The sequence below is a fragment of the Anabrus simplex genome, chromosome 1, assembly GCF_040414725.1.
Source record: "Anabrus simplex isolate iqAnaSimp1 chromosome 1, ASM4041472v1, whole genome shotgun sequence".
NCBI classification, from domain to species: domain Eukaryota; kingdom Metazoa; phylum Arthropoda; class Insecta; order Orthoptera; family Tettigoniidae; genus Anabrus; species Anabrus simplex.
Window position 1 is genome coordinate 770,636,081 of NC_090265.1, and position 15,591 is coordinate 770,651,671.

At 41.3% G+C, this 15,591-nt stretch overlaps 1 protein-coding gene across 3 annotated transcripts in view; it reads right to left on the reverse strand.

Annotated features, from left to right (window-relative positions):
• Nucleotides 1-15,591, reverse strand: part of Gdap2 (ganglioside induced differentiation associated protein 2) — a 1,140,014-nt gene that overhangs the window by 19,541 nt on the left and 1,104,882 nt on the right. For all 3 annotated transcript variants that reach the window (XM_068225213.1, XM_068225211.1, XM_068225212.1), the window contains one exon: nt 8,194-8,248. In XM_068225213.1, coding sequence (XP_068081314.1) covers nt 8,194-8,248 — 55 coding nt within the window. The remainder of the gene's footprint in view (nt 1-8,193; nt 8,249-15,591) is intronic.

Consider the following 15,591-nt stretch of genomic DNA (forward strand, 5'->3'; position numbering starts at 1 on the left):
TGTGTAAAATCTGGTAAGGGTCCCAGCTCAGTGTAACGAGTGAAGACCTCAACGGCATCTACAGCAGAGAAGGTGGACTTTGGTAAGGTGGAAATAGCAGAAGTGGCAGCCCTGCAGTTGGGGATAAATACAAGTAAAATTGTGTAGAAGAGGCTGTTTAGGAGTGCTGATGGTCCCTTGGTGGAGATAATAAGTTACCACAGAAGTCCATCTAGCAGCGTCTGCACTCCATGTTAGGGGCGGCCTGAAAAAATCCTGGCAGTGGGTATAAAACGCCTTCGGGTGTGGTGAGCCCATCGTACTAATAGCCTATAAAATGATTGAGAGAAAGCTGAGGTCTTGGAAATAGTTAGGGCGTCCCCCAAAAGCGACGCGCAGTTCCTGGTGTTCTTGATCTGGGGAAAATGTGAAAAATAGGAAACTGTGGAGGAACTTGATTCACAGCCCGACCAAGAGGACTGGGAAAGGGAAATGAAGAAAAAGAAGAAGGAGGCCATCTTATCCATGTAGGTATTCTATAGAAAGAAACTAACAAACCCTTTCAGTCTCCAGTTCCCTGAAATTATGGTCACTTAATGGTTCATGTTTGTGGGTTACTGTAGTCACGTCTTAGTTCGTGAACCATGGGCAACGGCTGAGTGGCCTAGTAAGTGGTCCTGAGAGTCGGGATACCAGTTACTATGGAATGGGAGTAGGCATCTCGGACATATTCTGAGTCCTGGCCCTCCTTGTGCTCAGGTGGCTAGGACTATTCAATTCACCGGTGGTCCATAACCCGTTAGAGGAGAGATCCTCACTTGGACTATGTGCAAGTAGGGTAGCATCCTGCTTCATGAATCTACCGAGCTCAGAACATTTTAAGCAAGCCTCGGACCTATGGGAGTAACAGAGTCCCACTCCCATTTGATAGGCGAGGGACTCCTTGGAAACAACTTGGCGAACGAAATGGAATTCGATGGGGAGCTATCAATATTAATGGGGCTTATGGAAGAAAGAAAGTAGAACAAGCTGAGTCAGCAAAGAGGATGCATCTGGATGTGCTAGGAGTAAGTGATATTCGGGTAAGGGGAGATAATGAGGAAAGATAGGAGATTATAAAGTGTACTTGACGGGTGTTAGAAAGAGAAGGGCAGAGTCTGGGGTAGGGCTCTTTATCAGGAATACCATTGCACGCAACATAGTTTCTGTTAGGTACATAAATGAGCGAATGATGTGGGTAGATTTGTCAGTTGGAGGAATTAGGACTAGAATTGTGTCCATGTATTCACCATGTGAGGGTGCAGATGAGGATGAAGTTGACAAGTTTTATGAAGCATTGAGTGACATCGTGGTCAGCGTCAACAGCAAGGATAGAATAGTGCTAATGGGCGATTTCAATGCGAGAGTTGGGAATAGAACTGAAGGATACGAAAGGGTGATTGGTAAATGTGGGGAAGATATGGAAGCTAATGGGAATGGGAAGCGTTTGCTGGACTTCTGTGCTAGTATGGGTTTAGCTGTTATGAATACATTCTTCAAGCATAAGGCTATTCACCGCTACACATGGGAGGCTAGGGGTACCAGATCCATAATAGACTATATCTTAACAGACTTCGAATTCAGGAAATCTGTTAGGAATGTACGAGTTTTCCGCTGATTTTTCGATGATACAGACCACTATCTGATCTGTAGTGAACTAAGTATCTCTAGGCCTAGAGTAGAGAAAGTGAAATCTGTCTGCAAACGAATAAGGGTAGAAAATCTCCAAGACGAGAACATTAGACGGAAGTACATGGATATGATTAGTGAGAAGTTTCGAACAGTAGACAGTAAGCAGGTTCAGGATATAGAAAGTGAATGGGACGCTGTAGTAGAAACAGCAAGGGAATGCCTAGGAACAATTGTGTGTAAAGATGGGAAAAGGCAAACATCTTGGTGGAATGATGAAGTGAGAATAGCTTGTAAACATAAAAAGAAGGCTTATCAGAAATGGCTCCAAACAAGGGCCAAGGCAGACAGGAATTTGTACATAAATGAAAGAAACAGAGCAAAACAAATAGTTGTTGAATCCAAAAAGAAGTCCTGGGAAGATTTTGGTAACAACCTGGAAAGGCTAGGTCAAGCAGCAGGGAAACCTTTCTGGACAGTAATAAAGAATCTTAGGAAGGGAGGGAAAAAGGAAATGAGCAGTGTTTTGAGTAATTCAGGTGAACTCATAATAGATCCCAGGGAATCACTGGAGAGGTGGAGGGAATATTTTGAACATCTTCTCAATGTAAAAGGAAATCATCCTGGTGGTGTTGGTGAAATTATGCTTGAGGAAGTGGAAAGGATGGTAAATAAACTCCATTGTCATAAGGCAACAGGAATAGATTAAATTAGACCTGAAATGGTGAAGTATAGAGAGAAGGCAGGGATGAAATGGCTTCATAGAGTAGTAAAATTAGCATGGAGTGTTGGTAAGGTACCTTCAGATTGGGCAAAAGCAGTAATTGCACCTATCTATAAGCAAGGGAACAGGAAGGATTGCAACAACTATCGAGGCAAAGTATTCACTGCCATCTTGGAAGGGAGGGTGCGATCAGTTGTTGAGAGGAAGCTGGATGAAAACCAGTGTGGTTTCAGACCACAGAGAGAGTGTCAGGATCAGATTTTCAGTATGCGCCAGGTAATTGAAAAATGCTACGAGAGGAATGGGCAGTTATGTTTATGTTTTGTAGATCTAGAGAAAGCATATGATAGGGTACCGAGGGAAAAGATGTTCGCCATACTGGGGGACTATGGAATTAAAGGCAGATTATTAAAAGCAATCAAAGGCATTTATGTTGACAATTGGGCTTCAGTGAGAATTGATGGTTAATGAGTTCTTGGTTCAGGGTACTTACAGGAGTTAGACAAGGCTGTAGTAAGCAGTCTGGCCTATGCTGACGATTTGGTCTTAATGGCAGATTGTGCCGAAAGCCTACAGTCTAATATCTTGGAACTAGAAAATAGGTGCAATGAGTATGGTATGAAAATTAGCCTCTCGAAGACTAAATTGACGTCAGTAGGTAAGAAATTCAACAGAATTGAATGTCAGATCGGTGATACAAAGCTAGAACAGGTCGATAATTTCAAGTATTTAGGTTGTGTGTTCTCCCAGGATGGTAATATAGTAAGTGAGATTGAATCAAGGTGTCGTAAAGCTAATGCAGTGAGCTCGCAGCTGCGATCAACAGTATTCTGTAAGAAGGAACTCAGCTCCCAGACGAAACTATCTTTACATCGGTCTGTTTTCAGACCAACTTTGCTTTACGGAGCGAAAGCTGGGTGGACTCAGGATACCTTATTCATAAGTTAGAAGTAACAGACATGAAAGTAGCAAGAATGATTGCTGGGACAAACAGGCAGGAACAATGGCAGGAGGGTACTCAGAATGAGGAGATAAAGGCTAATTTAGGAATGAACTCGATGGATGAAGCTGTACGCATAAACCGGCTTCGGTGGTGGGGTCATGTGAGGCGAATGGAGGAGGATAGGTTACCTAGGAGAATAATGGACTCTGCTATGGAGGGTAAAAGAAGTAGAGGTAGACCAAGACAACGATGGTTAGACTCGGTTTCTGACGATTTAAAGATAAGAGGTATAGAACTAAATGAGGCCACAACACTAGTTGTAAATTGAGGATTGTGGCAATGTTTAGTAAATTCACAGAGGCTTGCAGACTGAACGCTGAAAGGCATAACAGTTTTTCAACCTGTTACAAATTATAAGACTCAATACTCTAACCTCATTTCCACCCAGCAGTCCCCACGTTGTGCATTTTTGTTAGATCAATAGAGCAACCCATGCAATGATACTTTCTTGTTCTTCAGGGCTCTTCAGGGCTATAGACCAATCAGTACATAAGTGTAACGTTGGGAGGAATAAAGACATGAAGTTGAACATGAACATGAAATTCTAGGTGTAAGGCTCATCTGTAAAGATAATAGGCAACTTGATGTCTTTGGAGTGTACATACCGGGAAAGGGTAGTGCTGACACTGATTCAGAATTATTTGATAAGATAATCAGCTATGTTGGAAACTATAAGGAAAGGAACGTGATTATAGCGGGTGATCTCAATTGACCAAATGTCAATTGGGAAGGTAATACAAACGACAGGAAGCATGATCAACAAATGGCAAATAAGTTAATATGGGAAGGGTATCTGATTCAGAAAGTGATGGAACTAACTAGAGGGAAGAATATTCTGGATGTGGTGCTGGTAAAACCAGATTAGCTCTACAGAGAAACCAAAATAATAGATGGTATTAGTGATCACGAAGCTATTTTTGTGGTAGTTAAAAATAAATGTGAAAGAAAGGAAGGTATTAAAATTAGGACTATTAGGCAGTACCATATGGCTGATAAAACAGGTATGAGGGAGTTTTTAAAAAGTAACTATGATCGGTGGAAAACAGTAAATAAAAATGGAAACAGACTCTGGGATGGGTTTAAAGCAATTGTTGTGGTTGTTTGAGTCATCAGTCCATAGACTGGTTTGATGCAGCTTCCATGCCACCCTATCCTGTGCTAACCTTTTCATTTCTATGTAACTACCACATCCTACATCTGCTCTAATCTGCTTGTCATATTCATATCTTGGTCTACCCCTACCGTTCTTACCACCTACACTTCCCTCAAAAATCAACTGTACAAGTCCTGGATGTCTTAAGATGTGTCCTATCATTCTATCTTCTCGTCAAATTTAGCCAAATCGATCTCCTCTCGCCAATTCGATTCAGTACCCTCTTCATTTGTGATTCGATCTATCCATCTCACCTTCAGCATTCTTCTGTAACACCACATTTCAAAAGCTTCTATTCTCTTTCCTTCTGAGCTAGTTATCGTCCATGTTTCACTTACATACAATGCCACGCTCCACATAAAAGTCTTCAAAAACATCTTTCTAATTTCTATTTCAATGTTTGAAGTGAGCAAATTTCTTTTCTTAAGAAAGCTCTTCCTTGCTTGTGCTAATCTGCGTTTTATGTCCTCCTTACTTATGCCATCATTAGTTATTTTACTACCCAAGTAACAATATTCATCTACTTCCTTTAAGACTTCATTTCCTAATTTAACATATTCTGCATTACCTGCCTTCATTCGACTGCACACCGTTACTTTTGTTTTGGACTTATTTATTTTCATCTTGTACTCCTTACCCAAGACTTCCTCCATACCATTCAGCAGCTTCTCGAGATCTTCTGCAGTCTCAGATAAAATAACAATATCATCGGCAAATTTCAAGGTTTTGATTTCCTCTCCTTGGACTATGATTCCCTTTCCAAATTCCCCTTTGATTTCCTTTACTGCCTGTTCTATGCAAACACTGAAAAGGAGGGGGGACAAACTGCAGCCTTGCCTCACTCCTTTCTGGATTGCTGCTTCTTTTTCAAAGCCCTCGATTCTTATCACTGCACTTATTTTTATACAGATTGTAGATAATTCTTCGTTCTCGGTATCTGATCCCAATCACCTTCAGAATCTTAAATAACTTGGTCCAATAAACATTATTGAATGCCTTTTCTAGCAATTATTAAGGAATGTGAAAAAAAGGTTTGTACCTTTAAAGGTGGTAAGGAATGGTAAAGATCCACTATATTATAACAGAGAAGTAAAGAGACTAAGAAGGAAGTGCAGGTTGGAAAGAAATAGAGTTAGAAATGGCTGTGGAAGTAAGGAGAAATTGAAGGAACTGCCAGGAAATTTAATCTAGCAAAGAAGTCAGCTAAGGATAACATGATGGCAAGCATAACTGGTGGTCATACGGATTTTTTTCTTTACTATTGGCTTTACGTCGCACCGAAACAGATAGGTCTTATGGCGACGATGGGATAGGAAACGCCTAGGAGTTGGAAGGAAGCGGCCATGGCCTTAATTAAGGTACAGCCCCAGCATTTGCCTGATGTGAAAATGGGAAACCACGGAAAACCATCTTCAGGGCTGCCGACAGTGGGATTCGAACCCACTATCTCCCAGATGCAAGCTCACAGCCGCACTCCTCTAACCGCACAGCCAACTCGCCCGGTCATACGAATTTTAGTGAAAAATGGAAGAGTATGTATAGGTACTTTAAGGCAGAAACAGGTTCCAAGAAGGACATTACAGGAATCATTAATGAACAAGTGGAGTGTGTATGCGAGGATCTTTAAAAGCAGAAGTATTCAGTCAGCAGTATGTAAAGATTGTTGGTTACAAGGATAATGTCCAGATAGAGGAGGTGACTAATATTAAAGAAGTATTAAAATATACCCATGACGACAATGATATTTACAATAAGATACAAAAGTTGAAAACTAGAAAAGCAGTTGGAATTTATAAGGTTTCAGGCGATATACTGAAGACTATGGGTTGGGATATAGTACCATATCTGAAGTACTTATTTTATTATTGTTTGCATGAAGGAGCTATACCAAATGAATGGAGAGTTGCTGTAGTAGCCCCTATGTATAAAACAAAAAGTAATAGACATAAAGCTGAAAATTACAGGCCAGTCAGTTTGACATGCTTTACATGTAAGCTTTGGAAAAACTTCCTTTCTGATTATATTAGACATGTTTGCAAAATTAATAACTGGTTTGATAGAATGCAATTTGGGTTTAGGAAAGGTTATTCCACTGAAGCTCAACTTGTAGGATTCCAGCAAGATAGCAGATATCCTGGATTCAGGAAGTCAACTGGATTGTATCGTGATTGGCCTATCTAAGAGACTTGATATGGTAGATCATGGGAGACTACTGGCAAAAATGAGTGCAATTGGACTTGACAAAAGAGTGACTGAATGGGTGGCTATATTTCTAGAAAACAGATTAAGAGGGGAATTCCTCAAGGCAGTATTATTGGACCTGTATGTTTTCTTATATATATCAATGATATGTGTAAAGAAGTGGAATCAATAATAAGGCTTTTGCAGATGATGTTATTCTGAACAGAGTAATAAATAAGTTACAAGACTGTGAGCAAATGTAAAATGACCTTGATAATGATGTGAGAAAGACAGTAGGCAAAATGGTGTGATGATAAACAGGATTAAAAGTCAGGTTGTGAGTTTCACAGATAGGAAAAGTCCTCTCAGTTTTAATTATTGCATTGATGGGGTGAAAGTTTCTTTTGGGGATCATTGCAAGTACCTAGGTGTTAAATGAGGGAAGATCTTCATTGGGGTAATCACACAAATATGATTGTAATTAAAGGGTACAGATCTCTGCACATGAAATATGGGAATCAACATCTATATCATCTTATGGCCAAGCAGGCATCAATTTTTGGTAATGAGACAAAGTCTCTCATAGTGCATTGGCACGACCTGTGGCTCCAAGTAGCCTACGCAGTGGCCTCCATGGTATACACTAGCCATGCGTCTTGGTGGGTATGCTATGTACTAACTGATGAGCGTAACTTAGCACATGGGGCGAAATGCAGGCAACCAGGAATGAGTTAGCTGAAAAATGTATAACATCCAATAACAGATCATTTATATTAATACCATTATAAATTTACTCATTTGGGACAAATATTTTAGGTTCCCTATGGGAATCAACATCTATATCATCTGATGACCAAGCAGGCATCAATTTTTAGTAATGAGACAAGTCTCTCATAGTGCATTGCCATTGCCGGTAGCTCCCAGTAGCCTACACAGTGGCCTCCACAGTATGCAAAAGCCATGCGTCTTGATGGGTGTGCTATGTACCAACTGATGAGCCCAACTTAACAGACAGGGGCAAAATGCTGGCAACCAGGAATGAGTTAGCTGGAGAATTTATAATGTCCAATAACAGACCATTTATATTGGTATTATTAAGTGGTATGTTCTGGGCTGTCAGTGGAGAGATGGCGTGGAATGACATCAGTAGACAAACAAGTTTGAGTGGTGTCTTTAAAAGTAGGAGAGATCACAATATGAAGATAAAGTTGGAATTCAAGAGGACAAATTTGAGCAAATATTCATTTACAGGAAGGGGAGGTAGGGATTAAAATAACTTACCAGGGGAGATGTTCAATAAATTTCCAATTTCTTTGCAATCATTTAAGAAAAGGCTAGGAAAACAACATATAGGGAATCTGCCACCTGGACGGCTGCCCCAAATGCAGATCAGTAGTGATTGATTGATTGATTGAAGAGACCAAGCTATTTCATAGCAAACAATGTAAGACTCGCTAACACTAAATCTTTAGAGGCAGAACTCACCTTGGTCCAGAATGTAGGATGAACAATATAAAATGCCTTCAGGTTCTTTTTGTACCTGCAACAAAAGGAGATAAAGTTCTCATTAAACATAAGCTGTTAAAAATAGGATTCTTTTATAATGTACACTAATATGCCAAAAGTCATGGGATAGGGGTCTAGTATTGTGTAGGCCCTCCTCTAGCTTGGCCAAGTGCAGCAACTATCCTCTTGAGCCCACTTGGTGTCCAGGTGTCACGTCTCCATGGTCTATCTCTTTGGTTAGCTGGTTTGAATCCCATGACGAGGCAGATCTGCAGCAGCTGTCACAAGCACACATAATACACAAGTATCAACCTGCCCATCAGTGGCTGAAGTCTAGGAGAAGTTACCCAAGTGTGATCGAATGCCTTACGGATTCACCTCAATTGTCAAGGTTGACATCCTGGAGGACTAGAAGTCCTCACTTTGCTGGGTGGGTAGATCCTTCTGAAAATCTCACAGAGACCTGGACAAAATGGAATTGTCTGAATAGGTTGTGACAGGGGTTGGTGGATCCAAGACCTGTGTTTAAGAAGTGGAATTTCCCTTGTAAGTTGATCCTCTGTGATGAAGAGGAGAGAAAAGTACACTCACTTGCTCAAATGCAGCTCATCCCTCTCCCAGACATGAAGGACTACCTAGTGGGGGCTACTTTGCTAAAGAGTAATTCACTGTGATTTAATACCAGTGTACTGTTTCCTATGTATATGCCCATCTGCATATTATAAAATTATGTTTTCCTTTATTTTTTATTTTTTGTCTGAAACAGTATAGCACCAAATAAAGATCTGTAATAAATCTCTTATGTACAAGAGGTGGTGGTGGTTGGATCATTAATCTGTAGACTGGTTTGGTGGAGTTCTCCATGCACTGTATCCTGTATAACCTTTTAATTTCTACATAACTACTACATCCACTCTAATCTGCTTGTCATGTCATTTTATTTCTTCTTCTCATCAAATCATACTCGTCTCACCAATTCAATTCAGAATCTTATCATCTGTGAGTCAATCTACTCATCTTACCAAGCTTCCTGAGATAAATAGTGTGAAAATTACTACCTCTTCGATGCTGTTACCATACGGTACCCCTCGTTCTAGGGCAGCTATCCCTTGTGGATTTTCTCTTTCCCTCTGTAACACAACATTTAAAAATTTTCCATTCTCTTCCTTTCAATGCTAGTAATTGCCACATTTCAGTTCCATACAATGCCATACTCTGGACCAAAGTCTTCAAAAACACCATTTTAATGCCTATATGAATGTTTGAAGTAAGGAAATTTATTTTTTTAGTAACAATTAATTTAAAATGAAAAATATACAAAGATAAACAAAATGTGTACAAGCACAAAGCAATAACAACTCTGTATTTTACATATTTATATAAACAGTGACATAAAAAAAAGGAAAATTAACATAAATACAACAGAAGAGACAGAGAATGAAAGGTTCGGGAAAATGAGAAGAAAAAGAATGAAGACAAGTTATGTAAGAGATATCATGGAAGAAGGAAGGATATGGTAAGATGATACCTAGGTTCATGCTGAGAGATAAGATATTGTACAAGACTAGAATATGGATAACAATTGGTTCGTGGGCAAGAGAAAGGCGGGAGTTGGTCTTCATTCTGGTGGTATGGGAAGGGACGTGAAAGGGGAAGCAGGGAATTAATTCAGTTGATCTAAATAAACCATTAGCTGCTTTGTATAGTAGTTTAAGGTTGCTATACTTTCCAAGCACTTGATTAGTGTTTATGTTCTGACAGGCAGAGACCTAAGCTCTCAAGAAGACTGGAGAATTGTATTTGACAACTGCTGAAACAGAAGAAGCATTGAATGTTCTGAGGGCATTAAATTAAATTAAATTAAATTACTTGAATAAAAATATTTTTATATTGTCAACATCATTATACAACATTCTTTTAATTGTATTAGTCTTTATTTGTTTTCATGTTTTATTAGTTCAAGACATCTTATTAGAACCAAATAATTTTAATAAGTTTCTGATTTATATCTTGTGTCTCTGTCTGTTAAGTAATCGGCTGGTTGGATCCTCAAAGAGCAACACCAAAATGATGCATACTAGGTAACATGTGGAGTGAGGTAGCTTGCCATTGTTTTCCTCACTGGACCAGACAGTGCTACTGTAGCACAATTAACCCTAGAGCAACACCTTTCATAACACTCAAGACACACTGGTTGTGCTCTAATGTCATAACACTCAGACACACTGGTTGTGCTCTAATGTCATAACATTCAGACACACTGGATGTGCTCTAATGTCATAACATTCAGACACACTGGATGTGCTCTAATGTCATAACACTCAGGCACACTGGATGTGCTCTAATGTCATAACACTCAGGCACACTGGTTGTGCTCTAATGTCATAACATTCAGACACACTGGTTGTGCTCTAATGTCATAACACTCAGGCACACTGGTTGTGCTCTAATGTCATAACACTCAGGCACACTGGTTGTGCTCTAATGTCATAACACTCAGGCACACTGGTTGTGCTCTAATGTCATAACACTCAGGCACACTGGTTGTGCTCTAATGTCATAACACTCAGGCACACTGGTTGTGCTCTAATGTCATAACACTCAGGCACACTGGATGTGCTCTAATGTCATAACACTCAGACACACTGGTTGTGCTCTAATGTCATAACACTCAGACACACTGGTTGTGCTCTAATGTCATAACACTCAGGCACACTGGTTGTGCTCTAATGTCATAACACTCAGGCACACTGGTTGTGCTCTAATGTCATAACACTCAGACACACTTGATGAGCTCTAATGTCATAACACTCAGGCACACTTGATGAGCTCTAATGTCATAACACTCAGGCACACTGGTTGTGCTCTAATGTCATAACACTCAGACACACTGGATGTGCTCTAATGGCATGACATTCAGACACACTGGTTGTGCTCTAATGTCATAACACTCAGACACACTTGATGAGCTCTAATGTCATAACACTCAGGCACACTGGATGTGCTCTAATGTCGTAACACTCAGACACACTTGATGAGCTCTAATGTCATAACACTCAGACACACTGGATGTGCTCTAATGGCATGACATTCAGACACACTGGATGTGCTCTAATGTCATAACACTCAGACACACTTGATGAGCTCTAATGTCATAACACTCAGACACACTGGATGTGCTCTAATGTCATAACACTCAGGCACACTGGTTGTGCTCTAATGTCATAACACTCAGGCACACTGGTTGTGCTCTAATGGCATGACATTCAGACACACTGGTTGTGCTCTAATGTCATAACACTCAGGCACACTGGTTGTGCTCTAATGTCATAACACTCAGACACACTGGTTGTGCTCTAATGTCATAACACTCAGGCACACTGGATGTGCTCTAATGTCATAACACTCAGGCACACTGGTTGTGCTCTAATGTCATAACACTCAGGCACACTGGTTGTGCTCTAATGTCATAACACTCAGGCACACTGGTTGTGCTCTAATGTCATAACACTCAGGCACACTGGTTGTGCTCTAATGTCATAACACTCAGGCACACTGGTTGTGCTCTAATGTCATAACACTCAGGCACACTGGTTGTGCTCTAATGTCATAACACTCAGGCACACTGGTTGTGCTCTAATGTCATAACACTCAGGCACACTGGTTGTGCTCTAATGTCATAACACTCAGGCACACTGGTTGTGCTCTAATGTCATAACACTCAGGCACACTGGTTGTGCTCTAATGTCATAACACTCAGGCACACTGGTTGTGCTCTAATGTCATAACACTCAGGCACACTGGTTGTGCTCTAATGTCATAACACTCAGGCACACTGGTTGTGCTCTAATGTCATAACACTCAGGCACACTGGTTGTGCTCTAATGTCATAACATTCAGACACACTGGATGTGCTCTAATGTCATAACACTCAGACACACTGGTTGTGCTCTAATGTCATAACACTCAGGCACACTGGTTGTGCTCTAATGTCATAACACTCAGGCACACTGGTTGTGCTCTAATGTCATAACACTCAGGCACACTGGTTGTGCTCTAATGTCATAACACTCAGGCACACTGGTTGTGCTCTAATGTCATAACACTCAGGCACACTGGTTGTGCTCTAATGTCATAACACTCAGGCACACTGGTTGTGCTCTAATGTCATAACACTCAGACACACTGGATGTGCTCTAATGGCATGACACTCAGACACACTGGATGTGCTCTAATGTCATAACACTCAGACACACTGGTTGTGCTCTAATGTCATAACACTCAGGCACACTGGTTGTGCTCTAATGTCATAACACTCAGGCACACTGGATGTGCTCTAATGTCATAACACTCAGGCACACTGGATGTGCTCTAATGTCGTAACACTCAGACACACTTGATGAGCTCTAATGTCATAACACTCAGGCACACTGGATGTGCTCTAATGTCATAACACTCAGACACACTGGATGTGCTCTAATGGCATGACATTCAGACACACTGGTTGTGCTCTAATGTCATAACACTCAGACACACTTGATGAGCTCTAATGTCATAACACTCAGACACACTGGTTGTGCTCTAATGTCATAACACTCAGACACACTTGATGAGCTCTAATGTCATAACACTCAGACACACTGGTTGTGCTCTAATGTCATAACACTCAGACACACTTGATGAGCTCTAATGTCATAACACTCAGACACACTGGTTGTGCTCTAATGTCATAACACTCAGGCACACTGGTTGTGCTCTAATGTCATAACACTCAGGCACACTGGTTGTGCTCTAATGGCATGACATTCAGACACACTGGTTGTGCTCTAATGTCATAACACTCAGGCACACTGGTTGTGCTCTAATGGCATGACATTCAGACACACTGGTTGTGCTCTAATGTCATAACACTCAGGCACACTGGTTGTGCTCTAATGTCATAACACTCAGACACACTGGTTGTGCTCTAATGTCATAACACTCAGGCACACTGGATGTGCTCTAATGTCATAACACTCAGGCACACTGGTTGTGCTCTAATGTCATAACACTCAGGCACACTGGTTGTGCTCTAATGTCATAACACTCAGGCACACTGGTTGTGCTCTAATGTCATAACACTCAGGCACACTGGTTGTGCTCTAATGTCATAACACTCGGCACACTGGTTGTGCTCTAATGTCATAACACTCAGGCACACTGGTTGTGCTCTAATGTCATAACACTCAGGCACACTGGTTGTGCTCTAATGTCATAACACTCAGGCACACTGGTTGTGCTCTAATGTCATAACACTCAGGCACACTGGTTGTGCTCTAATGTCATAACACTCAGGCACACTGGTTGTGCTCTAATGTCATAACACTCAGGCACACTGGTTGTGCTCTAATGTCATAACACTCAGGCACACTGGTTGTGCTCTAATGTCATAACACTCAGGCACACTGGTTGTGCTCTAATGTCATAACACTCAGGCACACTGGTTGTGCTCTAATGTCATAACACTCAGGCACACTGGTTGTGCTCTAATGTCATAACACTCAGGCACACTGGTTGTGCTCTAATGTCATAACACTCAGGCACACTGGTTGTGCTCTAATGTCATAACACTCAGGCACACTGGTTGTGCTCTAATGTCATAACACTCAGGCACACTGGTTGTGCTCTAATGTCATAACACTCAGGCACACTGGTTGTGCTCTAATGTCATAACATTCAGACACACTGGATGTGCTCTAATGTCATATCACTCAGACACACTGGTTGTGCTCTAATGTCATAACACTCAGGCACACTGGTTGTGCTCTAATGTCATAACACTCAGGCACACTGGTTGTGCTCTAATGTCATAACACTCAGGCACACTGGTTGTGCTCTAATGTCATAACACTCAGACACACTGGATGTGCTCTAATGTCATAACACTCAGGCACACTGGTTGTGCTCTAATGTCATAACACTCAGGCACACTGGTTGTGCTCTAATGTCATAACACTCAGACACACTGGATGTGCTCTAATGGCATGACATTCAGACACACTGGATGTGCTCTAATGTCATAACACTCAGACACACTGGTTGTGCTCTAATGTCATAACACTCAGACACACTGGTTGTGCTCTAATGTCATAACACTCAGGCACACTGGTTGTGCTCTAATGTCATAACACTCAGGCACACTGGATGTGCTCTAATGTCATAACACTCAGACAAACTGGATGTGCTCTAATGTCATAACACTCAGGCACACTGGTTGTGCTCTAATGTCATAACACTCAGACACACTGGTTGTGCTCTAATGTCATAACACTCAGGCACACTGGATGTGCTCTAATGTCATAACACTCAGGCACACTGGTTGTGCTCTAATGTCATAACATTCAGACACACTGGATGTGCTCTAATGTCATAACACTCAGGCACACTGGATGTGCTCTAATGTCATAACACTCAGGCACACTGGTTGTGCTCTAATGTCATAACACTCAGGCACACTGGTTGTGCTCTAATGTCATAACACTCAGACACACTGGTTGTGCTCTAATGTCATAACACTCAGGCACACTGGTTGTGCTCTAATGTCATAACACTCAGACACACTGGTTGTGCTCTAATGTCATAACACTCAGGCACACTGGATGTGCTCTAATGTCATAACACTCAGGCACACTGGTTGTGCTCTAATGTCATAACATTCAGACACACTGGTTGTGCTCTAATGTCATAACATTCAGACACACTGGATGTGCTCTAATGGCATGACATTCAGACACACTGGATGTGCTCTAATGTCATAACACTCAGGCACACTGGTTGTGCTCTAATGTCATAACATTCAGACACACTGGATGTGCTCTAATGGCATGACATTCAGACACACTGGTTGTGCTCTAATGTCATAACACTCAGACACACTTGATGAGCTCTAATGTCATAACATTCAGACACACTGGATGTGCTCTAATGTCATAACACTCAGGCACACTGGTTGTGCTCTAATGTCATAACACTCAGACACACTGGATGTGCTCTAATGGCATGACATTCAGACACACTGGTTGTGCTCTAATGTCATAACACTCAGGCACACTGGATGTGCTCTAATGTCATAACACTCAGGCACACTGGATGTGCTCTAATGTCATAACATTCAGACACACTGGTTGTGCTCTAATGTCATAACACTCAGGCACACTGGTTGTGCTCTAATGTCATAACACTCAGGCACACTGGATGTGCTCTAATGTCATAACACTCAGGCACACTGGATGTGCTCTAATGGCATGACATTCAGACACACTGGTTGTGCTCTAATGTCATAACACTCAGGCACACTGGTTGTGCTCTAATGTCATAACACTCAGGCACACTGGTTGT